General features: G+C 54.8%; 2 protein-coding genes across 11 annotated transcripts in view; one reads left to right on the forward strand and one right to left on the reverse strand.

Annotated features, from left to right (window-relative positions):
• Positions 1-197: 197 nt before the first annotated feature.
• On the reverse strand, positions 198-7528 carry INCA1 (inhibitor of CDK, cyclin A1 interacting protein 1). 4 transcript variants are annotated; one of them, XM_014832641.3, is made up of 7 exons: positions 7409-7528; positions 4788-4875; positions 2263-2376; positions 1991-2030; positions 1519-1712; positions 890-1055; positions 198-638 (listed from the first exon to the last, which is right to left on the reverse strand). In XM_014832641.3, the coding sequence occupies exons 1-7, from the start codon at positions 7422-7424 to the stop codon at positions 492-494; spliced, it is 765 nt and encodes a 254-aa protein (XP_014688127.1). In that variant the 5' UTR covers positions 7425-7528; the 3' UTR covers positions 198-491. The 4 variants fall into 4 exon arrangements, with proteins under 4 accessions (XP_014688127.1, XP_014688128.1, XP_014688129.1 ...); XM_014832642.3 differs by lacking the exon at positions 7409-7528 and adding an exon at positions 6514-6714; XM_014832643.3 differs by lacking the exon at positions 7409-7528 and adding an exon at positions 6283-6474.
• Positions 6704-25245, forward strand: part of KIF1C (kinesin family member 1C) — a 22416-nt gene continuing 3874 nt past the window's right edge. The window contains exons 1-23 of one of the 7 annotated variants that reach the window (XM_070482037.1): positions 6840-6955; positions 7116-7231; positions 7451-7571; positions 8674-8794; positions 9043-9175; positions 9595-9671; positions 10039-10218; positions 10879-10944; positions 11348-11526; positions 11612-11723; positions 12157-12234; positions 12392-12457; positions 12547-12622; positions 13122-13200; positions 13400-13545; positions 14546-14715; positions 14880-14959; positions 15091-15166; positions 19989-20068; positions 20945-21039; positions 23884-23967; positions 24385-24571; positions 24719-24791. In XM_070482037.1, coding sequence (XP_070338138.1) covers positions 9070-9175; positions 9595-9671; positions 10039-10218; positions 10879-10944; positions 11348-11526; positions 11612-11723; positions 12157-12234; positions 12392-12457; positions 12547-12622; positions 13122-13200; positions 13400-13545; positions 14546-14715; positions 14880-14959; positions 15091-15166; positions 19989-20068; positions 20945-21039; positions 23884-23967; positions 24385-24571; positions 24719-24791 — 2010 coding nt within the window. In that variant the 5' untranslated portion in view covers positions 6840-6955; positions 7116-7231; positions 7451-7571; positions 8674-8794; positions 9043-9069. Of the gene's footprint in view, positions 6956-7115; positions 7232-7450; positions 7572-8673; positions 8795-9042; positions 9176-9594; positions 9672-10038; positions 10219-10878; positions 10945-11347; positions 11527-11611; positions 11724-12156; positions 12235-12391; positions 12458-12546; positions 12623-13121; positions 13201-13399; positions 13546-14545; positions 14716-14879; positions 14960-15090; positions 15167-19988; positions 20069-20944; positions 21040-23883; positions 23968-24384; positions 24572-24718; positions 24792-25245 lie in introns of all 7 variants that reach the window. The other 6 variants (XM_014832638.3, XM_070482038.1, XM_044745880.2 and 3 more) reach the window with 6 other exon arrangements.

The following is a 25245-nucleotide window of genomic DNA, read 5'->3' on the forward strand; positions in this document are numbered from 1 at the left end:
GACGTGACCTCCGGGCCAGGAGAGTGGGGCGCGGGCGGCCGGCCAGTGCTGGCGAGGAACGTCGGACTCGGGGCAGGACGCTTCAATTTTGAGGACCCAGCCCGACCTCATTGTAACTGGGTCCTCGAGAAGGTGAAAGGAGCCCTCCTTCCCCGTGAGCCTCTCCATCAGTGCCTCCCGGAGAGAAAGACAACTCTGGGCTCAACTTGCTTGCTTTTTAATAACAGAACAGAGAGAAGAACACAGTGCCAGGGAGCGGGCCTGGGGGGGGGGGGGGGGACAACAGGCCTTGGGGAGATCCTGTGAGAGAGGTGGGTTGAGATGGGAGCCAAGGGGGCTTTTAGTGCCTAGTTCAGAGGACAGGAGAGGAGGTTGGGAGAGGCTAAGGAAAGGGAAATGCCTGGATTCCAGAAATGGGGAGATTCCAGTGATGAGAACTAGTCTTGGGCCCGTGAGGCAGCGCTAGCATCTTGGGCATCGACAGTTTCTCCTTACTCCTCAGGCTGCAGCTCCATCCCCCAGGGGTTGTAAAGGGGGTTCCTACTGGCTGTGACAGTGCTGTAGGAGGGCAGAGAGCTCAGCTGCCTGGAGAGACAAGACCCCTCCTGGCCCAGGGGACTCCAGGGGGACCAAAGCAGCTGTAAAGATGAGAGAAATTGAAAAATGAATGAAAGAATGGAAAAACAGGTCTTTCTCCAGATTTCCTAGTCCCCAAACCCCGGGAGCCCCACGTCTCTGGCTCTTGCCTACTTTAGTTTTGTTCCTCTCAAATCCAGCTCTGCACCCTGGCTCTTGGCTTCTTCAATCTCTGTGAGACCAGGCATCCACATCACCCTCCACCACCCCGCCAAGTTCTCTGCCGACCATACCTGGGCCTGGCCGACCATACCTGGGCCCGGCCGGGAGTGAGAAAGTGGTCCTCTTCCCATGGATAGGTTGTCCTCTCTGCCTCCAGGGCAGGGTATTTGGTGGTGCTGGGGAATTCACAGCCCTCTTCATCGGGCACCAGGGGCTCAGACGTAGCCTCAGGGCTGCCCCACTGGGCCTTCTTCAGTCTGTGGAGACTTTAGGCTTAGGAAAGAGGTGCCTGGAGGCCAGGCTTCCTGTCTTTCCCTTCTTCACCTTTCTGCCCTGAAATGCTTCCCCCGCTGGGACCCAGGGGTGTTGTCACTTGACCTGCAACTCTCCATTCCCAACTTTCTGCTCCCCTCAGACAAGTATTTTCAGTCCAGGGACTCAGAGGTGACCTCTAGCTCCCCACTCTCCTCTGGTTCTATGGCATGCTTTCCCGTCTTCAGTGATCCAGTTTCCGCTCCTTCCAGCTCCTGTGGCTCGTCCTCCATCCCTCAGTTCCCTCCCCCTTTCCACAGTATGGAAATTCGGCTTCAATTGCATGGAGTCCGTCACTCATTCCCAAACAACTTCCAATTCCTTCAAAGCTCTCAACTCCTTCCTTAGTTCAAACCATTCTGCCCCCAAACCCTGTTTGGTTTTCAGAGCCCAGATGCCTCTCCTTACTCATTGATGATTCTCTGTCTCCTCCGTAGATCCTCCAGGTGATAAGTGACAGCCCTTACCCGGGCTGGGATGCCCCCAGGTCCCTGCTGCGTTCCCACCAAATGAGGCCTCCTTCTCTTTCTTCTGCAAAGCATCTCAGGGGGTGGGAGCCCCTCAGGGGGATATAAGCCAGGCTGGGAGCAACCCGTGGCTCTCTGTGCCAGAGAATGGGGAAAAGGAGCAAGGGGGCAGAACTGGGTCTCTCAGGGAACCCTGGACTGAAATAGGGAGTCAGGGGTCTTGGGAAGCCCAGATCGCAAAAACATAGCCGTGATCTGGAAAACAGGATGAGTGATTCATAAAAAGGAGGACCTAGTTAACTGCGCTGGTTGGGGGACACCAGAGGGAACGGGTAATAAGGAGAGCTCAAGACAGAATGGCAGTGGGTACAATTTTAACCAACAAGAGTTGAAGGGCAGACAGTTTGTCATACCAGCAGGGGTGGGATGTAATGTTCCTCCATCCAGGTGGGGCTGTGAAGCACAAAAAATGGGCTAAGTGCAGACAGGACACCCTCATCCATACTGTTTCTCTAACAACCTCTCCCCACCACCTGTCTGCCTGGCATTAGGAATTACAACGTGCATCAGCCAGTGGGGCAACTCTCTAGACTAGGGCTTATTGCTAGGGCTTAGGGTATTTTAAAATTGTACAGCCTCACCTTCCCACCTCCAGTTAGTCCCCATTTTCTCCATTTCCACCCACCTGGGCCTTTGACTAAGGTTCTCCCAAAAGATGTCTCCATAACGCTGGGGTGTCAGTCTGAGGCTCTGGGAAGGCAAGCTCGGGGGTGGAGATCGGCTGACCACCCTGGAACACCTGAGGTGAAGACAAGGCAGGCTCAGGTCTGGCTCTTCCCTTACAGCATCTACTCACCCCAGGGATTCAGGAGTCCTGTCTTTCCAAGGGAAGACAGAGCTGCACAGGCTCCCTCAGGCCATGTCCTCCCTTATCCATTTTAGCTGAGGAAGGTGGTAAGGCCTCTGATTTGAAAGGAGATTGGAGCTGGGGTGAGGGTAGAGATTGGCAATTGTTTGAGCTCGGATCTCACTGAATCTCAAGCTTCTACACCCCACAACCAGAGAACATCATATTTAGCAAGCAGGGCTGTTAAAGAGGAAGGCCCTGATTACTCAGGTGATGTGACAAACATGGTTCCTTTTGGTCAATGCAAGGATCCAGGAGAGCAGAACCTCTGTTCAGCCCTGCTTTTTTTTCGAGTGGACTCTTCATTTTTTTTTTTTTTTTGAGGAAGGTGAGCCCTGAGCTAACTGCTGCCAATCCCCCTCTTTTTGCTGAGGAAGACTGGCCCTGAGCTAACATCCATGCCCATCTTCCTCTACTTTATATGTGGGATGCCTACCACAGCATGGCTTGCCAAGTGGTGCCATGTCCGCACCTGGGATCTGAACCGGCGAAGCCTGGGCCGCCGAAGGGGACCGTGCGCACTTAACTGCTCGCCACCGGGCCAGTCCCTGTTCAGCCCTGCTTTGTCTCCCCTATCTCAGAAGGACTAATATCCTTATAGGTAGGGAGGGGTGTGCAGAGCTGTTTGAAAGCAGTGCTCATCACTTCCAAAGCCCCCAGATTGAATGGTGCCTACCCTCCTGATCTCTAGGAGAGTGTCCTAAGGCTTAGGCCTGGGCCCTTTATCTTCTCCATCTCCATCTCCCCTTAGGTGATCTCACCCAGGCCCATGACTTTAAATACCACCAATGTGCCCAAATCCATATTTCCAGCCCTAGCTCCTCCCCTGGACTCCAGACTTGCAGGTTCAACTGCCCGCTCAACATCTCCCTAGCCTTCCTCATCTCACTAAAAGTCACCCCAAAAGCCCAGTTGCTACAGCCAAAAACCTGGTATGCCTCACTTTCCCTCACCTCCCATATCCAGTCTACCAGCAAGTTCTGTCAGTTCTGCATGTAAAATATACCCAAATTTAACCACTCCTCACCATTTCCACTCCCACCACCATATCTCAGCTCACCTTCCCCTGGACTACTGCAATGGCTTCCTCCTCCTCTGTTTCCATTCTAATCCCCCAACAATCTATTCAGCACAGAGCAGTGTGAGTAATCTTCTAAATATGATCACATGAAATGATATATGGCTTGAGATTTACTTCAAAATAGTCTGAGTAGTAGGGGGTTCAGTGGATATATAGACGAAAAGAATATCCATATAATGATAAATTATTGAAGCTGAGGAGGGTACACAGAATTCATGACTATTATTTTCTCTACTTCTATCTTCGTTTGAAATTTTCCATAATAAAAAAGTTGAAGGAAAAAAAGTCTGCTCCTGTCATTCCCTGGCTTAAAACATTCCAGTGATTTCTACCGTTCTTAGAATAAAATCCAAACTCTTTTCGATGGCCTAGAAGGTCCTATATGATCTTGCCTCTGCCTAACTCTCTGACTTGACTTTCCGCTTTTCTTTGGTCACTAAGTTTCAGTTACACTGGCCTGCTTCCTGGTCCTAGAAAATATCAAGTGTGTTTTTTCCTTGGGGTTTTTTTACATACTATTCCTACTTCTCTCCCCGGGTTCTCTCTCTTTTTTTTAAGATTTTATTTTTTCTTTTTGTCCCCAAAGCCCCCCGGTACATAGTCGTGTATTTTTAGTTGTGGGTCCTTCTAGTTGTGGCACGTGGGACGCCGCCTCAGCACGGCCTAATGAGTAGTGCCATGTCTGTGCCCAGGATCCGAACTGGCGAAACCCTGGGCTGCCGAAGCAAAGCGCGCAAACTTAACCATTTGGCCACGGGCTGGCCCCTACTAGGTTCTTATCAGACTGGCTCCTTCTCATTTTTCAGATCTCAATTAAAACTCACCTCCCTAGAATGGTTTTCCACAATCATCCTATCTAAACTTATGTCTCCAAGACATTCTATTTTCCATTATATTATACTCCTGTTGTATTTTTTTCATGGTACTTATCACTGATTGAAATTATATTGGTTTATACATTCTGTTTCCTCCCTTTAGAATGTAAGCTCTATGAGCAGGATCCCTATCACTCTAGTTGCTGAATCTCCGGCATCTAATACAGTGCCTAGAACATTGTAATGTTCAAAAACTATTTGTTGAATAAATTAACGAAGCATCAGTCTCCTGAGACCAGGCACTGAGCTTCCTGTTCCTTATTTCCCATTCCTCTTAGGGAAGGACCCAGCCATGCAATCTTCCCTCCATCCCATTCCCATCCTCCCCACTAGGTTGGAGGACTCACTTGGCAAAAGGGATGAGGTTGTCTCCATCTTCTTGTACCTGAATGACTGGACTGGGCTGGGTAGGTGGAGTGAGTCTCCTCATTGGTGCTGGGAGGATAACAGAAAATGAATCATTCACTCATGTAACGCCTGTAGGGATGAGACCAGTAGCACATCTAGAGATGGGAAAAAAGACATATGGGTCCTGAAAAGGGAAAGAGAGCTTCAAAGGTACTTCTAGTGATGGACATTTCTATTAGCTGAAGACAGGTTGAAGATGGTAAGCACAGGAAATTTGGATGTGGTAAAAAATAAAGGACAAAATAAATATTCTGAAGCCAAATGTATAGAGTAAGTGAAATGGACAGATGACAGTTAAGTGACTTAACTGACAATATGGGATGATGAAATGAAGAATGATGATGGGGGAGACTAGATGGGGCAGAAGCATTTGGGGGTACAGTTAGTACAGAATTGGTGGTTGGGGGCAGTTAGGGAAGTGGCAGAATTGAGGGTTGGTAAATAAAGCAGGTCTGAGCGGTTATGAAACTTAAGTGTGGACAGAGTGATCAGTTGGTGACAGGGAAGGAGAGGGCAGTTGGGAATGTCTGTAGGCAAAGAAGGTGAGCACAGAGGTCAGCGGCCCAGAGCCAGAATTAGGGACAGCCACAGAGGACCTGAGAGCCAGTCGGGGTGGGCAGAAAAGGCAGATAAGAATGCGAGATAGGTTAGGAGGGTGCGTTAGGCAGCATAAAGAACAGACAAGGCCAGTGGGAAACTGTTAGAAGTGAACAAGTATTTATCCAAGGGCAAACAAGGACGGGTTGAGAAAGCAGTCAGGTGAGCTAAAAAATGGACAGAGGAGTCTTCAGGGCTGAGGTGGCAGATGGGACAGAGTTGGGCTCAAAGAGCAGGTGGGATCTAAATGGGACGGTCCCGGCCCAGGGCGGGTGAGCTGAACTCAGGTGGCAGCTGGAAGCTGAGGGGCATTCAGACGTCAGGGAGTTGGGTGTAAATGGGTGACCTGGATGGAGGAGGTAGGACGAGGCTTAAGGAAGCGGGACAGGGTACTCAACAGTTGACCGAGGAGGTACTCAGGGTCCTGGAGGGCACCTGAGCCTGACAGGGCAGATGAGGAGCTGAAGAGCCAGGCTGGGCAGAGCCCGGGGGTGGTGGGGGCGGCAGCCATGCCTTGAGGGAGAGGCCAGGCCTGAGGGGGCAGAGGGGACCCCTGGCAGGTGGACTGGGACGGGGCCAGGCCTTCGGGAGCAGCCAAGCCTGAGGGCATAACTGGGGCCTGAGGAGTCGATGTGGCCCCCGGGTGGCCGGCCCATGCCTGACGGGACAGGCTGGGTCCGGAGGGGAGGCCTGGGCCCGAGGGGGCACCCAGGCCTGCGGGAGTGGTTGGGCCTGAGGCGGCGGCTTGGGCAGGCCGGGACGGCAGAGCTTGAGGGCCAGGCAGGGACAGAGCGCCCGGGTGGCTGTGCCGCCGCTGACCGCACTTGGCCACAGCACCTGAGGCAGCTGCGCGGCGAATTCTAGAACCATACGCCGGGCGGGGAGGAGGAGAGGCGATGACTGGAGCTGAGGGAGGAGCCGGCCGGCGCCTCGCGCCTCGGGGCGGGAGCTGGGCGGAACCGCCTCCTGGGCGGGGCCATAGGGGAGGCCCCGCCCCCTGGGCGCGCCTCCGACGGCGGCGACGTCCGCGGGTCCGGGGCCTGGGTCCGCTCCAGGGCCCGCCCCCACCTTTCCCGGCTCCTCAGGCGGCCGTAATCCTCCGAGTCCTGGCGTCCTGCTCGCCCTTCTGCTTCCGCAACTCGGTTCTCTCGTCCCCTCCCGGTGGGCCCCACAGTCCCGTTGGCATTGCCCCTTTAACCGGAGTAGTCTGGGTCGCTCCAGGGCCCTTCCCGGGACGGTGCGCGCCCGCCCGCCCGCGTGCGCGCGCCCGCCGGTCCCCCGCCCCTCGCTCCCGCCCCAGCTCGCGCTGCCCGGGCGGGCGCCGGCCGCTGGCGCCGCTGCTGCTGCCGCCCCCGGGGCGCGAGTCCGCCGCCCGCCGCCCGGGGACCCGGCGAGGGGCGGGGGCAGCCCCGATCCGGCCCCGGATCTCTCCCGCTCGCGTCTCACGCTTCCCGGAAAGTTTGTCCCTTTGCGCTCTGCCGAGCGGCTCGGGGAGCCCCTCCGCTACGAGGTGAGAGCTGGGGGAGAAGGGGGGGTGAGGGAGGGGACGCCCGCGGAGGAATGTGCCGGGCTGCCGGGCGGGGAGCCGGGGTCCCCGTTTGCACGACCCGGCGGGGGCCGGCTGGCCGCGAGAGCCGGGATCATGTGCTGTTTGTCCCGCGGAGGCGCAGAGAGGTGCCAGGCCCGGGGCGGCCGTCGGCTGGCTGGTCAGGAGGACAGGGTCCGCATGGCCGCCCAGAGAGGCCGGGCCGGGGGCCTGTGTGAGAACTGCGGGCTGGCGATGCAGGTAGCCCGAGGCCCCCTTTCGGATCGGTCGGCCCCACCCCAGGCCCGGCTCCTCCTGTACCCCACTGCTCCTTTACACTGCACCAGCCGACCCCTGTACCTATTCCTTAGTCTTTTACCCGGTTATCCCTCAGCCGTGCCACCCCATTCCCTGCCCCATTAGCCCCAACGGCGTCACCATTGCGTGTCCCCATCAGTGTCTCTTCCCTCCCCTGGTCAGGGTCTACGGGTCAGGGCTGTCCTTCCTGAGACAGCCTCTGTGATTTCAGCTACTCCCTTCCTGTCCTGGGACAGACCAGCTCTCTCACCCCTCCCACGCCCTGCCCAGGAAGGCTGGTGAGGTGAGGCCCGGCATGACGGGGGTTTGAGGTCCTTTGGGGCCACAGAAAGGGGCCCAGCATCCCTGATCCCTCTTCCCAATTCTCCACCCTGCTGTCCGTGGGCGTGGGCTGCTCAGCCTCTCCTCCCAGGGTGTGGGCACCCGATCACCCACATTCCTGGGCTCCAGCCTGGCACCTTCCCCAGGGCAGTAGACGCCATAGCACTAGCCCCAGGCTGGGGCTGGGACCTGCCTGCTTCTTTTCCCTTCTCTCCCTTTTCACGGAGACCCCTGTGCTATCCTCCCTTCCCACAAAGACAGGTATTCTGGATCCCTCAACAGAGGAGCCCTGGGGTTGGTATGAGGGATGCAGGATGACCCCACCCTCCCCTGCCCATTGTCCTAGATCCTGAGGAGGAAGTGCTGGGGGCTGGGCAAGGGGTTTGGGGCCCGCAGGCAGGCCCTTTGGAGCTCAGTCCTGGGCTATATCTCCAGCCCTTGGACTTTGCCCATCAGCAATCCTTCCCTCTGTGTGGAGGTTATGGGTCCTAGGTGGGAAGTGGTTTCTACTTCTCCCTGGCTGACTCTCTGGGGGAACTTGAGGGTAGGTTTTATGTTTGGGGTTTTCTCTCCTCTCGTTTCTCTTCTGGGCTCCTGATTTGTGCTTTTGCCCCAGAACTCACCTTCCTGCCTGTTTAACATTTCTGTTTACTCTCCTCTATGTTTCTCCTATTTTCCTCCTCCCATTATATCCTTCATAGCGTGACCTCAATCCTGCCTTCTCTCTTGTGTCTCTCATTTTCATGGTGTCTCTGACTTTCTGCCCCACCGCTCCCCCCTTCCTGCCACCCTCAGTGTCTCTGCCCATGTGTCCCTCTCTGAATTGCCCTCTGTCCAGTTTCTCTCTGTCTTCTCTATCTGAACGTTCAGTACGCTTGTGAGTGACGAGGAATAAAAATATCACCGTCCCTGCCCTTGGATTCACATTGCATTCGGCCACTCCAGAGGGACAGCCACCCTTACCTTTCCTAACGTTACCCCCTACTCCTTGCCCTCCCGCTGCGGAACCCAGACACACCTCTGGAGCCACAGGTGCCTCCTAACCACTCTTCCCCCACAACCAGGGTTTTCCCCACAGCCCCAGCTGCCGTGGCCAGGCCCCAAGTGTAGGATGGGGCTCCTCCTACGAGGGCCGGTGGCAGCCAGAACTGATACAGCCCCCCTGGTCTGGGGCCAGGACGCCAGGTAACTCTGGGGTGATGGCCCAGGTCCCTGTGAACTGGGATATGACTGGGGAGAGAGGCAGGAACACCCTCGGGAGTCCCTGAGGAGAGTGACACTTGGGAGGAAGGCCAGGGGAACTGGAACTGGGTCCTTGAGGGGCTGGGTAGCTGGGGAAGGGAGATGGAGACACTGGTTCCTGAGAGAAGCTAGGAGGCAATGTCTGGGTCCCCTCAGGGGCTCTGACCACCTCTTCTGTTTCTGTCCTCCAGCTGAGGAGGGTGGGAGTATCTGGAGCCATGGCTGGTGCCTCGGTGAAAGTGGCGGTGAGGGTTCGGCCCTTCAACGCTCGTGAGACCAGCCAGGATGCCAAGTGTGTGGTCAGCATGCAAGGCAGCACCACCTGTGAGTGAGTCCCAGGGGCTTTGCTGGGCACAAGCGGGGCAGGCTGGGCCCACCACGCAGGCCAGTCCTGCTGGGCCGAACCCAGAGGAGGGCTGAGCTGGGTGCAGAGCAGGTGCTAGTTGTAAGGGCGGGGGCTGGGGCAGGCTGGCCTTTCCATGTTCCCAGTCCCTGGGAGGGGGAATGTTGGCCTGGAGCCCTCCGTTGCCCAATCCAGGGAGGCAGCCCGGTGGGGGGCGGGTCCTGGGAAGCCAAAATTAGCTTTGGTAGCTAGAGGGGGTGGGGAATATTAAAGGGGAGAGATGAACTAGGACAGAGGTGGGGAGTGGGATGCCTGGATTCCAGGGGCTTGGAGGGAGAGGGCAGAGGTTGGGAATACCTCACCTTGGCCTGCCTTCCTTTGCTCTCTTCTGCCCCCTCAGCCATCATCAATCCCAAACAGAGCAAGGATGCCCCCAAAAGCTTCACCTTCGACTACTCCTACTGGTCACACACTTCGGTGAGGTTGTTGGGCTAGGGGGAGAGCTAAGCAATTAGGGACAGGGGATTTAGGTCGTGGGGAGGAGGCATTGCTGGGAAATCAGACCACCAGGGCATGGGTTGGGAGAACCAGGACTCCTGGGTGGGGGTGGGTAGGACCCATAGGTTGTGACTGGGACCAGGATGGGGGAAACAGAATCCCTTAGGATAATCAGGACAGGCAAGAAACTGGCTAGGATCCTCAGGGGTGATTAGGACCATGATGGGGATGGCACACAGGACATTTGCGTAGTCATCAGTGTTGGGGCCAAGATTCTTGGGACCTAGACATTAAGGACAAGTCATCTAGGGCTCCTGCTGTCTTTCTCTGCCTCCCTTTCACCTAGGCCGAGGACCCTCAGTTTGCATCTCAGCAACAGGTGTATCGGGACATTGGAGAGGAGATGCTGCTCCATGCCTTTGAAGGCTACAACGTGTGCATCTTTGCCTATGGGCAGACCGGGGCTGGGAAATCCTACACCATGATGGGGCGGCAGGAGCCGGGGCAGCAGGGCATCGTGCCCCAGGTACATGCTGGGCCCTGGCAGGGCAGCCAGGGCAGGAGCATCTTCAGCTGCCCCTGTGGAGGAAGGCCAGGGGTCTAAGGGTTATGGAGCAGAGACCTGGCTTTCTGGGGCTGTTAGTGACAGGGAATGTGATGGGGGAGAGGGGTTGGCTGCAACCTGGATATCTAGGCTCTCTGGGGAGGGGGTCTTTGCCCTCGTCAGAGGCAACAAGGCTCAGTGAGAAGAGCCAAAGCTTTGGCATCAGAGAGCCCTGGGTTTGAACCCTGCTTCTGTCGCTTACTACTGTTTTCTCTTGTCTTGTAGTTATTCGTGAGTGTAGTTCTGTAGGCTTGTGTATAGTAGTCAACGTGTTGACTATAGAAAAATTCTAGGATAACTGAGAGTTGACCATAATTTTCTCTGACTGCGCAGCATGGTGTCCTTGCACACAGGCTCTGGAGTCAGGATGCTTGGGTTTGCATCCTGGCTCACCGAATACTAGCCTATGACTCTGGGAAAGTGTGACCTTCTCTGAGATTGTTTTCCTGTCTGTAAAATGGGAATGATCCCTCCCTCAGAGCTGTGGTAAGGGTTAAACAGGGTCACCTGAGACAGGGCTTGGCCTGGTGCTGGGTGCCACAGGTGCGATGTGAACAGCAGCTTCTCTGTGTCCCCCTCCAGCTCTGTGAGGACCTCTTCTCTCGTGTTAGTAAGAACCAGAGTGCTCAGCTATCCTATTCTGTGGAGGTAAGCCCAGGTCTTAGTAGGGGCCGGAGAGGGGGCACGGTGTTCCCAGGGCAGGGAAGGGGAGAGCAGAGTAATTAAGACCAAGGGCATTCTCAAGTCAGACACCCAGGGATCTATTCCTGGCTCTGCCAATTACTAACTGTGGCTTTGAGTGGATGATTTCATCTCTCATCTGCTGAGTATGTTCATCTGTGAAATGATAATGATCGGATCCCTCCTGGGGTTATTGCAAGGATCAGTGAGCTCGCATATGCAAAATGCTTAGCAGTGTGTGTGGGACACAGTACATACTCTGTGTACATTAGCTGAGCTTACCTGTGTCATGTCTAGGAGAGTTCAGGGTAAATTTCATCGTTGCTATTATTGCTGGCTTTGTCACTTCTTATTTGCTTCTCCCACTCAGGTGAGCTATATGGAGATCTATTGTGAGCGGGTACGAGACCTCTTGAACCCCAAGAGTCGGGGCTCTCTGCGTGTCCGGGAGCACCCCATCCTGGGCCCCTATGTGCAGGACCTGTCTAAATTGGCTGTGACCTCTTATGCAGACATTGCCGACCTCATGGACTGTGGAAATAAGGCGCGGTGAGGCAGGCTGATGGAGTGGAGGGCAGGGAGCCAGGGTTAGGAAGGTGAGGGGCAAGACCCAGTGACCACTCCGTCCCCACAGGACCGTGGCTGCCACCAACATGAATGAGACCAGCAGCCGTTCCCATGCCGTCTTCACCATTGTCTTCACACAGCGCTGCCACGACCAGCTCACTGGGCTGGACTCGGAGAAGGTGGGACACCCCTCCCATCCCTACCTGGTAACAGGGACAACGATGTGATGAAAGGACCTTGCGTCCTCCCTCCCCACCCTTGTTGGGTTGAGTGCCTCTTCTGCTTTCACAGCCCCCTCTGCTTTCCCCGTCAGAATAGGGTGGTACAGTCTCCTGTGTGCTCGTTTGCAAATTACTAGATTTCTCAGGGCAGGGCTTGGATCCCACTGGGTCCCTTATCCCAGCACATAGTGGGCATGTCAGTATCTGTAAATGAACAAATGAGTGAGTAACCAACCTCTTGCTGTTCCATTTCCTCCTGTCGCCTTCATTCTTTCCCTCCTGGCTTTCTCCTCCCTTGCCAAGTGCCCATTCCTTTGCTGGGTGTTCTCCCGATTTGCCTGCCCCACCCCTACCGACCCCAGTCATCTCCTGCCTATTTCCTCTGACCCAGGTTAGTAAGATCAGTTTGGTGGACCTTGCTGGGAGTGAGCGGGCTGACTCCTCGGGGGCCCGGGGCATGCGCCTCAAGGTGAGGGGGCTTAGGAGGGATGGACGGGGACAGTTGGGGGCTGTGTGTGGTGGACTCTGATGGTAACCTGGGAATCTCACTGCAGGGAGGTGGAAGGGGAAGTGGATTGGAGTGGGAGAGGAGGGCCTCATTCCCCATGTTCCTCATACCTTTCCAGGAAGGCGCCAACATCAATAAGTCCCTGACTACTCTAGGGAAGGTGATCTCGGCCCTTGCAGATATGGTGAGACCTGGGGCGTGAAGAGAAGGGGCTTTGGGAAAGGGGACAAGGGGGTGGCCCGCCCTGATCCCCTGGCCTCATCTGTCCCCCAGCAATCGAAGAAGCGGAAGTCGGATTTTATCCCTTACAGGGACTCTGTGCTCACCTGGCTGCTCAAGGAGAATTTAGGTGAGGGCTCCTTCTTTCTCTCTCTCTGCTGGCCCGGCCACTATCTCACTCCCCGCCTTTGATATGTTTGACAGATCCACTTGCCACTCCTAGAATCTCAAATCCCTCAGTTGTCCATTGGCTTTCACCTTGACCCAGGGAACATCCTTTGAAGATGTTCTGATACTACGATCAAGGCCACAGCCTCTCTGCCAAGCCAAGGGCCTCACTGACCTGGCTACCCATAGCCGCTCTCTGACCCCACACCCACTGCTGACTTTATCCTCTTCCCACTGTTCTCTGACTGTCCACAGATGTCTCATGTCTCCCTGACCTCACCCTGCCTCCCTCTTGACCACTGGCTTTCATGGTTAGCTGTATACTCGTAGCTTCATCCTACCTCAAACAGTGACCCTATCAGACCCCTGCCTGGGCACTGAAGTCCCCCTCACCCCGTGACGCAGTGTGACTTTACTCAGGACCCAGCCCAGCGCAAGCTTTCCCCTCTGTCCACTCATAGGTGGGAACTCACGCACGGCAATGATTGCGGCCCTGAGCCCCGCGGACATCAATTACGAGGAGACCCTCAGCACCCTCAGGTGGGCCTTCAGCTCTGGCAAGGTGGGGCAGCATACGAAAAGTGCAGAGCTCAGGCTGGAAGCTCAGAACCCTAGAGACAGGGTCGATCCTCAACTCCCCAGTATTTTAAAACCTGGGAGGGGAAGAGGGAAACAGGCAGCAGAGCAAGGTCATCTGCGTCTGGGCCTCACCAGTCCCCATCCCCCCTCCTCACTCCAGGTATGCCGACCGCACCAAGCAGATCCGCTGCAACGCCATCATCAACGAGGACCCTAATGCCCGGCTGATCCGGGAGCTGCAGGAGGAGGTGGCTCGGCTCCGGGAACTGCTGATGGCTCAGGGGCTCTCAGCCTCCGCTCTGGGAGGTAGGGCTCCAGGGGAGGGGGAGCTCATGGATGCCCCTTGGCCTGCCTCGTCCCTCCTTGTTTTTCTTTGCCCAGTCCTGGGGCCAGGGTGGGACCACTGACCACAAAGCGTTTCATGTGCTTGGTGACATGGATATAGATTTGGGGAGGGGACATATCACACCTTCAGGTGTTCAGAGCTGGGAGGGACTGATTCTCCCGGGGAGAGTCAGGATTCAGAGAGCTTGACAGGCTCCCAGGACTACTAAATGGCAGGAGCAGGAGTGAATGGCAAGTCGTGCATTTGTGGTTCAAACAGTAAATCATTTAAGAATAGGCTGCTGGGCCACCTGCCTTGACAGAAGTTCTTGTGAAACGTCAGGGATTTAGTTGACCATAAGCTTAACAAGAGTCAATAGTGGAATGGTTTCTAAAATGCAGTGCTCGGTTTCAGTAATAGGAAACAGCATCTGTATTAGAGGATGTGTAATTTATGTTGACTGCATCGGTGTGGACTCCACATTCAGTCTTGGGGTCCATCCCATTGAGGACAGTCAGGGTGCTGAGCGGCACTGTAGCGGGATAAGGGTGTCAGTTCTTGGGAAGAGAAGGATAAGGTTGACATGACGTTCGCCTTCCCACATTTGAAGGGTAGTCTTGCAGAAGGAAAAGCAGTGGAGTTGCTCTTATTCTGGAGGGCAGAACTAAAAACAGTGACATACGTGACGTGTGGCAGATTTCAGCTCAACCCGGCTAAGAACTTTCTGATGATTCGAGTCATCTAACAATGGAAGGAACTGGCTGCCTTGTTCAGTGATGAGCTCTCTGTTCCTGGAGGGGAACAAGCAGAGGCTGGGAGCCCATTTGTCAAGGCTGCAGTAGGTGGGCTCCCTGTTTGGTGGAGGTTGACCGGATATCTTCTGAAGTCCTTACAGGCTGGTCTTCTGTGAGGCCTTCTCTATGTCTCTGACCAGTTCCATCTTTTCTTAGCTTCCTTCTTTGACTCTCTTCTCCCTTCCAGGCCTGAAGGTGGATGAGGGGAGTCCTGGAGGTGCTCTGCCAGCTATATCATCTCCCCCTGCCCCAGCTTCGCCCTCATCTCCACCTGCACACAATGGGGAGCTGGAGCCGTCGTTCTCCCCCAATGCTGAGCCCCAGATTGGGCCTGAGGAGGCCATGGAGAGGCTGCAGGTAGGAAGCTGGAGCTGGCAAGGGTGGGAATCTAGGGGCTGCTTGGGAGTTTAATTCTCCAAAACCAGGGTCAAAGAGAAAGAAGTAATCCTAGGAGCAGTGTGGCCCCCATGGTAGGTGCTTGTCCCAGACTGTCCTGACCCATGCCTGTCTTGTGCCTGCAGGAGACAGAGAAGATTATAGCTGAGCTGAACGAGACCTGGGAGGAGAAGCTACGCAAAACGGAAGCCCTGAGGATGGAGAGGTGTGAAGGGCAGGGTGTGACAGCTGGAGCCCTGGGAGGAGTGGGGGTGGGGAGAGAAGGTCGGGCCCTACTGGGAAGGAGTTCGTGGGTAGCGAGGATAAGACCAACATTTGCCTCTCCTTTGCCCACAGAGAAGCATTGCTGGCTGAGATGGGGGTGGCTGTCCGGGAGGATGGGGGAACCGTGGGCGTCTTCTCTCCCAAGAAGGTGAGTGGGCAGTCCGGTGAGGAGGCCTAGGGAGGCCTAGGAGACTGGATGCTTAGAGAAGAGGTTTGGGGGCGGCAGGGTAATGAGTTCTAACTCTGATCTCTGAGATCTCTGAATTGTCCCTCCACCTGTGTCCTCACTCCTACCACCTCGTCTCTGTGTTGTCCACCATCCCTGCCTTCTCCCTCCATCTGACAGTCAGCCAGAGAGGCATGTGCTTATTAGGTGCCTGTGACCAGGGTCTCTAGGGACCACAGAAGGATGACAGGGTCCCTGCCCTCTGGGAGATTTCAAGAGCTGCTTGGAATCTAGGGATTTACAAACATAACCTTACACATGTGTGTATGCAAGTTCATGCATAGAATTTATCTCCGAATTCATGAGAAACTGGTTATGGCGCTTACCCTGAGATGAGGGAGAGGACCTGGGAGGTTGGAGGTTGTTTGGGATAGTGACTTACTCACTGTATACTTTTCTGTATCATTTGAAATTTTGTACCCTGTGTATGTGTTACCTATTCAAAAAAGTAACTGAAGACATTTTTGAAAGGATAACTTGGAAAGACAAGACTGTAAAGGGAATCGGAGAGGAGTAAACACTAAACTCTAAGATGTTGATTGTAAACGCAGCGAGAGTTTTAAAGATAGAAGCATCAGTACAGCCTGGGGATGTGTGGACACTGGTTTCCTGGAGAAGGTGGTTTAGAAAGTGGAGCCCGAAAGATGGATGGGATTTGGGTGGTAGAGAGGAGCAGGGAGGACACTAGGCTAAGCAGCCACAGGGTGGTGTCGGCCGAGTGGGGCACACCAGTGCCTGTCACGTGCCTGCTGTCTAGTAGGTTCTCAGTAAATCTTTGCTGAGAGGAAGAAAGGAAGGAAGCAGGGCAGGAGCCATCAGGCTCAGTTGGAGGCTGGAATGGTATTCGCAATCTTCAACAACCAGCACGGCACAGGGGCAAACCAGTCAGAATGGCTGCCGGCTGTAGATAGCCAGCCCAGCTGTACTGGTGCATACTGATGACGGATGATGTGGAGGCCAGTCTGAGTAAAGCAGGAACTTCCAGTCCCACTGGGGAGCCAGCCATGCCTGTCTGGTCCATGGTTCAGAGCACAATAGGATCAGGCCCTAAATCAGACGCACTGTGCTCAGAGCCAGACAGGGGCTGCCTGGAAGAGGTGGTGGGTTATTGGAAGGAGGCCCATCTTGATTTCCTGAGGTCAGGGCGGTCTGGGAGACTGAGCAAGCAGGGGTCATTGAACAGGGATCCAAGAAGAGGAGAATTTGTCTTGCTTGACCTGAGGTGGAGCCAGGGAGTGACAGAGCTGTGGGTGGTGACTGAGGGCAGCAGGCCAGGCCAAGGGGCCTGGTCCAGAGCTGGGCACCCAGGGCTTTGGGGTCCTTCTGAGGGCTGCATCTGGGATGAGGGGCTACACGTGGCTCTCAGTGTGGCTTGTAGCCGCCTTGGGGTGCTGTGTACCTGAGAAACTTCCACCACAGTTGCAGGGTTGGAGAAAGGGTAGAAAGGGGTGGAGACACTGAGGGGGGCGATGTTTCTTTCCTGGAGGGTTTTACTCTGCACAGGGATGCCACCTGCTAAAGCCTGGGGACCAACGGGAGGGAGGTTTTGTTTTGTTTTTAATTGTTCTTGTAAGGGTAACATACACTAGAGAGAACCTGCACATAGTACCGAGAGGTGTGCATGGTGGGAAGGCAGTCTCCTTCCTTCCTATCCTCAAGCCCCCTGCCCAGAGGCAAGCCCTAGTATCAGTTCCTGATGTGTTCTTTGAGAGGTAGCCTGTGGCGCGTACAGGCGTGTGTTGTGTGTAATTATCCACTCATGCACACACACGCAGCCCCTCTTTGCAGTAGTGGTTCTATACCTGACACTTTACTTTTTCATTTAACAATGTATCAGAGTTCTGTCTGTTCTTTTTCAGTCAGAACATTCCATCATGTAGATGTGGGATAATTTATTTAACCAACTTCCTACTAATGGACATTTAGGTTGTTTCCCATTCTTTGATACTGTAAACAGTGTTACAACAGATCATCTTATAAATAGGTCTGTTATCTGTAGAACAGATTCCCAGAAGTGGAGATTTGGGGTCAAATGGTAGCCATGTGAAATTTTGATCTATTTCCCCAAAGTGCCCTCCAAAGATCATAACCATGCCACTGTCTCCCCGAGAGCAACACACAAGAGAGCCTCTGTTCCCTCAGCCTCTTCAACTTGGGATCTTTGCCAATCTGACGGGTGAGAAGGTGTCTTAGGGTAGTTGACTTTTGCACTCTCTCTCGAGGTGGTGAGGATGAACATACTCTCATATGTTGAAAAGGCGTGTGTCTTTCAGAAGGGAGAGCTGCTCAGCTCAGTGGAGGGAAATGGGTTTGCTGGGGGTGGCTCCAACCTGGGAGTGGTCAAGTGGGGAATTGGGTCCTAGGGGAGAAGCTACAATTTGTCTTGGAGAGAGCCATAGCCTTAGGGGAAGCCCCCTCTTTCTGGGACCCCCCCCCCATCACCAGGCCTAAGAACTTCTTAAATTGGTGGTTTTCAAACCCGAGTCAGACTTGTTCCACAGGGGCTGAGGTGGGGAGTGGGGCAGGACCGGGCTCTGGGTCCCCCACCCCCAGCCTCGGCCTGAGCGGCTCCCTGCTTATCTGCTTGACGTATGAGGCTTCTAGGTAAGGTTTCATCTGCACAAAGGGATCCAAGGCTGAACAAAGATTGAAAAGCACTGCCCTAAATCGTGTCCCCTCTCCCGAGGGATAGATCGCTTTCTGCTTCCAGAGCCCATCAGTGTTTGCTGTTCCCAGAGCAGGCCTGACACTGCAGTGTAGGGAGGGGCAGAGCGTCCCCGGGGGAGAGGAAGTGTTGCAGCAGAGACCATTGGGGGCCCTGGGTGGAGGAGCAGACACACAGGTACGCATCCTATCCACCGTGGACGCTGCCTTGGGCTCTCTGTTCAAGGGGCTCCCAAAGAAATGTGGGGCCTTGACTGCTGGCTGTGTTCACCTACACCTTGTGCTATCCTGCCTCCGGGCGTTCAAACTCCTCTTTTCACCTGGAATGCTCTTCCTTCTGCATGTCCACATCCTCCTCATCCTCAGAAACCAGTTCCCCTGCTGCCCATTCTGTGAAGTCCTCCTGAGCTCTCGAAGTTCTTCGCTTTATTCACCTTTGCATGTGAGCCCCTCCCAGGATGTGTTGGCGCTCAACTCCCTGGGAACAAATGAATGAACAGATGAATGAGCAAAGTGGGAGCATGGAAAGAGCAGAAACTCTACTACGAGACATCCATTTCCCACTTGTAGTGGTGTTTCCACGCCAAGTCTTATCTCCACAAGTTGACTCTAATTTCCTTACTGATGGGTTTGATTCATCTCTGAGTCCTGCCCACCACCTCACCAGGGTCTTGCTCATAGAAAGCCCACAGTAAATCCTTGTAGAACAGAAGCAGGGGATCTTGTGTTCAGGTGGAAGGCTTAGGAAAGCTTCCTGGAAGAAGTGGCATTTGAGCTAGACCGTGAGGGACAGGGAGGAAGTGGATGACTTTGACAGGTGGAGGTAGGGCTGGGAGGGAGGCTGTTCCAGGTGAGGCAACATGGGAAGCAGCTCACAAGGGTGGTCAGGGGTGCAGGAGGCCTCTTCTGGAGTGAGTGCTCAGCGGTCCACTGGACGGGAGCACGGAAGGGGAGAGGGCTTGGAGAAGTGAGCTGGGGCCCTGACGTGGAGGAGGCCAAGGGCTACCAGCATAAAAAGAGGCTCAAGTCAGGCGGGCATAGGGTGCCAGCTGGAGAGGTCTGAGTGGAGAAGGGTGACGCGAGGCCATAGTGTGGTGTGAGCGGGAAGCTGGGAGACGTGGAGATGGTGAGAAGTGAGCGGGCCTATGGTGGGGGGGTGGGGCATCAGATGGTAGGGAGGGCGATTTCCCTGGGCTGGGCAGCCAGTGGCGTGAGGGGTGTAGAGGGATCAGGGCTTGTATGCTGCCCAGAGTTACATGCCTGGAGAGGGCGGGGGTCTAGTAAGAGAAGCAAGTCAGGAAAAGGTGCTTTGGGGGACGGAACAGCTGGGGTTTCAGTGCGGAGCAGCATGATGATGAGCCAGGTGTGAGGGACAGATTCGATTGGGGAGGTCTTGGCAGGGCCGGCGCCAGGCAGCTGCTACAGCAGCGACCCTGGTCCGAAGCGAAGGGGCAAAGCCTGGGGGCGAGCAGTGGCTGGGAAAGAATGGGCAGTCTGCTGTGAGAAACGGGTCTGTCTGTCTTATTTGCTTTCGAATTGAACTGACCCTTTTTATTTTTAATTATAATTATAAAAGTAATCTGTGTTGCTAAGAAATTCAGGCTGGAGTAAGACATGGGAAGTACCAGTTCCCCAACCCAGTCCCCTCTTGTACTGTCCAGAAGTCGCAATATACATTTTAAAGGAAGACGTAATGAGACCTGGGGACGGAAGGAAGACAGGGAAAGCAGAGGCGAGGGCAGGTGGATTCTAAGGTTTCTGGTTGCGGAGGCTGGGGGTTGAGGTGCCTCTGAAGATATGGGGCCTTGGGAAGGGTTGCTGACCTGGGAGCGGGTAGGTGGGTGGGGGCAGTTTTGTAGGCCCCTTGTGTGTGAGGAGGGGGTGGGTCAGGCTATCCTGAAGGTGGTTGGTGTGAGTGCGAGTGAGGAGGGTGGGAGAGTTCTCCGGGTGAGGGGCGCAGGCAGCAGGCAGCGCTAGAACCCAGAGGGATGTCTGCTGAAGCTCCTGGCTCCCTTCCTCCTTCCGGCACCCTCCAGCCGCCTCTCGAGATCCTTCCCTGACCACTCCCCTCCCCCCTCAGACTCCCCACCTGGTGAACCTGAACGAAGACCCCCTGATGTCTGAATGTCTCCTCTACCACATCAAAGATGGCGTGACCAGGTAGCGTTTACTCAGTGGCCTGTGGGGCAGCCTCTCCTTTCGGGGTGTGGTTGCAAAGGCACGGCCACCCTGATGACTCCCTTTCCTGGTGACCTCACTGGAGACACCCCAGACCTCAGGACAGCTGCCTCCACAGCCCCGCTCACTGTCCGGGCTTCCTGAGAAGTTGCTGAGCCTGCCTGCTCAGCGGCCGTCCTGCCTCCATCCACCTCTTTGGTAGGAGTGAGTCGCCTCCTGAGACCGGACTGACCAGTGCTTGTCGGGATAGCTCCTGGGGCAGGAGATGGGCAGGAAGCTTAGACCACCGCAGTCTTAGGCCCTGGCACCATGGCTGTGGCATGCCTTGGTGGGACCCTCCCTTAGGGGAGGAGAAGGGAAACATGGCCCTGGCCCCATGTTGTTGGGGGGCGGGTGGCTTCACTCACTGATGCTAATGAACCCCTGGAACTCAGTGCCTCTGAGGTCGCCTCTGGAATTAAAGGGGTGAGGGTGCCCCTTCCTCCCCTACCACAAGCATTCATAGCTGTCCTTGGTGATCCTCATGGCTAGGGAGGGTGATCAGCTGAAGGATGGGTGGGAAGACCATGGCTGAAGGCGCCCATTTCACTCCAGGTTCCCTTTTTCCCTTTGCTATGTAATGCAGTAGGTGAGGACATGGGCTGTGGGGTCACGTAGATCTGGGCGCAAATCCCAGCTTCACCACTGTCAGGCTGTGTGACCCTGGGCAAGTTCCTTTACCTTCCTGAGCCTCCACTTCCTCATCTGTGAAATGGGAATAATTATGCTTGGCTCACTGAATTGGATGAACCTGTGTTCAGAAGAGGCTTGGTGAATGTCTGGCACATGCTCAGAAAATGTTGGCCATTGCTTCCCCAGGGTCGGCCAGGTAGATGTGGACATCAAGCTGACCGGGCAGTTCATTCGGGAGCAACACTGTCTGTTCCGGAGCATCCCTCAGCCAGATGGAGAAGGTAATGGCTGAGAGGGTGAGAGTGGAGCGGCCACTGCGTACAGTCGCACCCCACACACTGAATACAGAGGCCTGGGTCGGGCACTGGGAGTGTGGCCATATAAGGGGGCCTGTGTCCTCACCCTCAGAGGGACGTCGAGCTTATAGTAAGCAGTGGGGGAACATCCAGGGCCCAGCAATGTGCGCCCGCCCTGAGAGTGCAGACCGGTGCAATGCACAGGGAATGGCCGGGGTCCCCAAGGCAGAAACAGAACACTGGCCAGAGAGGAGATCTCATCTTCTTGATTTTTTAGCTTCCTATAGCACTCTGGTCATTTTTTATGAAAACCTGTGTTTGTTTCAGTGGGATATCTGAGTTTGTCTCTGGAAAACCTGCTTCTGTTCAGCTATGACTGCAAAGGTTTCTGGGAGTTAATTGGCCCATGTATCCCTCTGGTTCCAGAACTTTCAGATTTTTAGCTCTTATGTGGCCACAGCAGCAAAAGCTTTCAGGCATCCCGAGCCCTAAGGGTGAAAGTGGTAGCCTGTCTGACGGATCAGAACGATACTCATGCAGTTCAGGCTGTGTTTTGAGGTCACCATTTCCTTCTGGTTCAGTCATTTTCTAAAAGTGGAGTGATTTGGGTTCAATTAAGCCCAAGCGAAGTTGAGCTCTGGGAGACAAGTTGGGGAGGGAGCAAGACATGTTACCCCTGAGCCCTCCATCAGCTTGGGCCTGCGTAGTGGGCCTCAGAGACCTGGAAGGAGCGCCTCGCGTGACGCCTTCAGGGGACTAGGAGATGGGGTGTGGCCAGCACATCCTTAAAAATAAGAAGGACACTATCATGTGGCTTACAGCTCAGGTTTAAGACACGCTCATTGGGCTGTCAATTGGTTCAGGGTCGGCAGGGTAACGCAGTCATTCTGGTCTGGTTGAAGTCCCCAGTGGCAGCAGACGCTTCCGGCATTGCGGGCTGCAAGCCGTTGAATCAGTTCAGCCCACTGAGTTATTGCTGAGTTCCTGTTCTGCGGTTACCTCAAGCCATGTGCTGGGGTGACACCAAAACCATACAAGGCCTGTGGAGCGAGCCCACCCTCGGGAGCTCAGCGTATGTTGGGGACATGACAGACAGGCACTAAGTGGTTACCTCGCAGTAAAAACAGCCAATGATCCTGTGCCCCGAAGGGAGGGGGCTTTTATAAAGGTTTGGGCCTCTGTTCTTATGGCGGATTTAAGAGTCAACCAAAGGCAGGCAGAGAGGAGGCGGGCAGCATGGACAAAGCTGTGGACGTGGAGTAATAGTTATTACTTACTGACCATCTGCTTTGTGCCTTGCGTTTTCTCACGCAGCCCATGGGCAGGGGAACTGGGGCTCTCAAGGATAGGGAATTCGCCCAAGACCGCACAGCTGGAAGATGGCAGGACGGGACGGGAATGCAGCATGGCAGGCGCCAGGGCTGTGCTCTGAGTGCAGATCCTGTGGGCTCGTGGACATGGAGAAGGCTGCCCTGGCCAGGCTGGAGCAAATCATCCCCTCGCCTGGCCCCATTTCCCTCCATGACACCTGTCCCCCTGACTTTAGATTACCTGCTGATTTACTTGTTTATTGTTTGCCTTACCAGCTGGAGGTGAGCTCTATGAGAGCAGGGGTTTTGGGTTTTGTCCCCACTGTATTTCCAGGACCTAAAATAGTGCCTGGCATATAGTAGGGGGGTGCGATATATTTGTGGAATGAACAAAGGAATTTGGGGGTATGGTGGAAAATAAGGATGGGTATAGACTGGGACCCATTACAGCCACCCTGTCCTCTTGTCTGCCACGTTCTTCCGTTTCTGTCCTGGACACACAGTGATGCCTAACCTCTGTCTGTCTTCTTTCTCTTCTCCATCATTTCTGCCCCTTGAAATCTGAGGATCCCTTCAGGCATTGACTCGGAAGTTACCACTTTCCCGTACTCATTTCCAGTCCTCTGCCCCTAAGCTGAGTCCGTCTCTGCTTGCTTTGTACTCCCACAGCGTCAGTAGTCCCATCTTTTCCTTATGTTACAATTCATGCTGGTTTCTTTATTACTTTTCGTATAAATAATAACTCCCTTTTGCATATTTCTTTATTTGAGCCTTTCAACCATTCTGTAAAGAAAGCCTTCAATATCCCATTTTGTAGAAGCTCACAGAAGTTGGGTGACTTCCTCAGAGTCCTCAGCTAAGGAGTCGCAGAACTTTTTGGATACAGGGGTCCCTCTGTGACAAAGGGGCACCACTCCTTGCAAGCAGGGAGCTGCCTTGTGTATCTTGGTGTCCCAGCGAGCAACAGGCTCTACGATTTGTACACAAGCCAGAGGAGCACCTTGGTAGATGCTTGAATTGGGTTAACTTTGTCTTGTCCTGTGGAGACAGTGATCTGTTGCTGTGGCTTGAGAAGATTAATCAGTCAGGTGGCAGCTTGCAAGATGCGTTGGACAGAAGTGGGCTAGGAGCCTGCTGGAGAAATGCAGGCCTGGGCAGGGATAATGTTAGTGGGAAAGGAAGGAATGGACATCTGACAGGGCCTGCTGACCCGTTGGACAGGAGAAAGGAAGCCCTCTGAGAATTACTGATTTGCTAAGCCCCTCCTGGGAAGGGTGGTCGGGGGCGAGTAGGGAGTCCCTGCAGAGGCTCCTATTGTAGCCGGGGCTCTAACCCTCCTTCTGCTCTTCCTTCCTGTGCTGCCTGCCACCAGAGGGGCCATGGCACCCCGACAGGTACTGGGGGGTGGGACTGGGGCTGCATGTCTGTTTTTGGGGGGTAATGCAAGATGGGAATCTGTGACCATAATCCCCCTTCCCCCAAGGTCTAATCGCTCCCCTTTCTGTCTCCCTCTGCTCAGTGGTGGTCACCCTGGAGCCTTGTGAAGGAGCCGAGACCTATGTCAATGGGAAGCTTGTGACCGAGCCACTGGTGCTGAAGTCAGGTAGAGGAAGGGTGCAAAGTGAGGGTTCTGGGACATGGCTGTATGTAGGAAGTCCTGGGGCAGAGCTTTCTCGGGGAATCCTGGGGCAGGACCCAGCAATAAATAGGAAACAGCATGGGAGTATGAAGAAGGAAGTGGGAAGTGAAGATGAAGGAGTCAGGTTCTTGTTTCTCTTGCTGCCCAGGGAAACAGGAAGAGGCTGCAAAGCTTCCCCACTTCCCTCTGGCTGTCAGGGATGGGGTAGTTCCTGGGGTCAGTGGGGGAGCCTCAGCTCTGACTGCCCTCAGACTTGGGGTGATGGGAGAGATGGTATCGGGGCCTCTGGCACTTGTGGGCAAGGCCCTGTACGCCTTGGTCATGGGGATGGGTTTGCTGCTATGGGGGAGCGAGTCCACTTTTCCCTCCTCCCATCTCCAGGGAATAGGATTGTGATGGGCAAGAACCACGTTTTCCGCTTCAATCACCCGGAGCAGGCACGGCTGGAACGGGAGCGAGGGGTCCCCCCACCCCCAGGACCGCCTTCTGAGCCCGTCGACTGGAACTTTGCCCAGAAGGAACTGCTGGAGCAGCAAGGCATTGACATCAAGCTGGAGATGGAGAAGAGGTATGAAGAGAGGTGTTCACCACCCGGGCCCTCTTGGCCGTCCCTCCCAGGCCCCCCAGTCACTAGCACCCTCCTACTGTCAGACATCCCACTGAGGTGGCTCCAGAACCCCACACAGCTCTTCCTTCCCTCCCTATCCGATCCTAGGTTGCAGGATCTGGAGAATCAGTACCGGAAAGAAAAGGAGGAGGCTGATCTGCTCCTGGAGCAGCAGCGACTGGTGAGGGGTTGGCCGGGGGCCACGCAGAGGTGGGAGATGGGCTGGCGGGCACATGAGCAGCAAGGCCGGTAGTGCTGCAGCCTAACTCTGCTTTTGGTTTACGCTGTCTGAGCCAGAGTGGGGAGTGGGCATGGGGATGAGGGGTAGAGGTGGGTTCTGGGAGGAGACAGTTAGGAGAGAAATGTGGCTCGGGGAGGAAACTGTATGTAGCGAACTACACTTCCTCCCGGTTGACCAGGGCTTCCCAGACTCCCGTTGATCCTTTGCTAGCTTTATGCATTTTACTGTATCCAAGTGCCACCTATATTATTGTTTACTTAAGATTGTTCTGTAAGTGGACTTACTTTTAAATCCTTACCCTCATCCTGAGCAATGATAATGGATACACAAAAGCTAGACTTGATCCAGCTACAGCTAATGTTTACCCATCACTCTCTGTGCCAGCCACTGATCC

This window comes from Equus asinus, chromosome 13 (assembly GCF_041296235.1).
Source record: "Equus asinus isolate D_3611 breed Donkey chromosome 13, EquAss-T2T_v2, whole genome shotgun sequence".
Classification (NCBI taxonomy): Eukaryota; Metazoa; Chordata; class Mammalia; order Perissodactyla; family Equidae; genus Equus; species Equus asinus.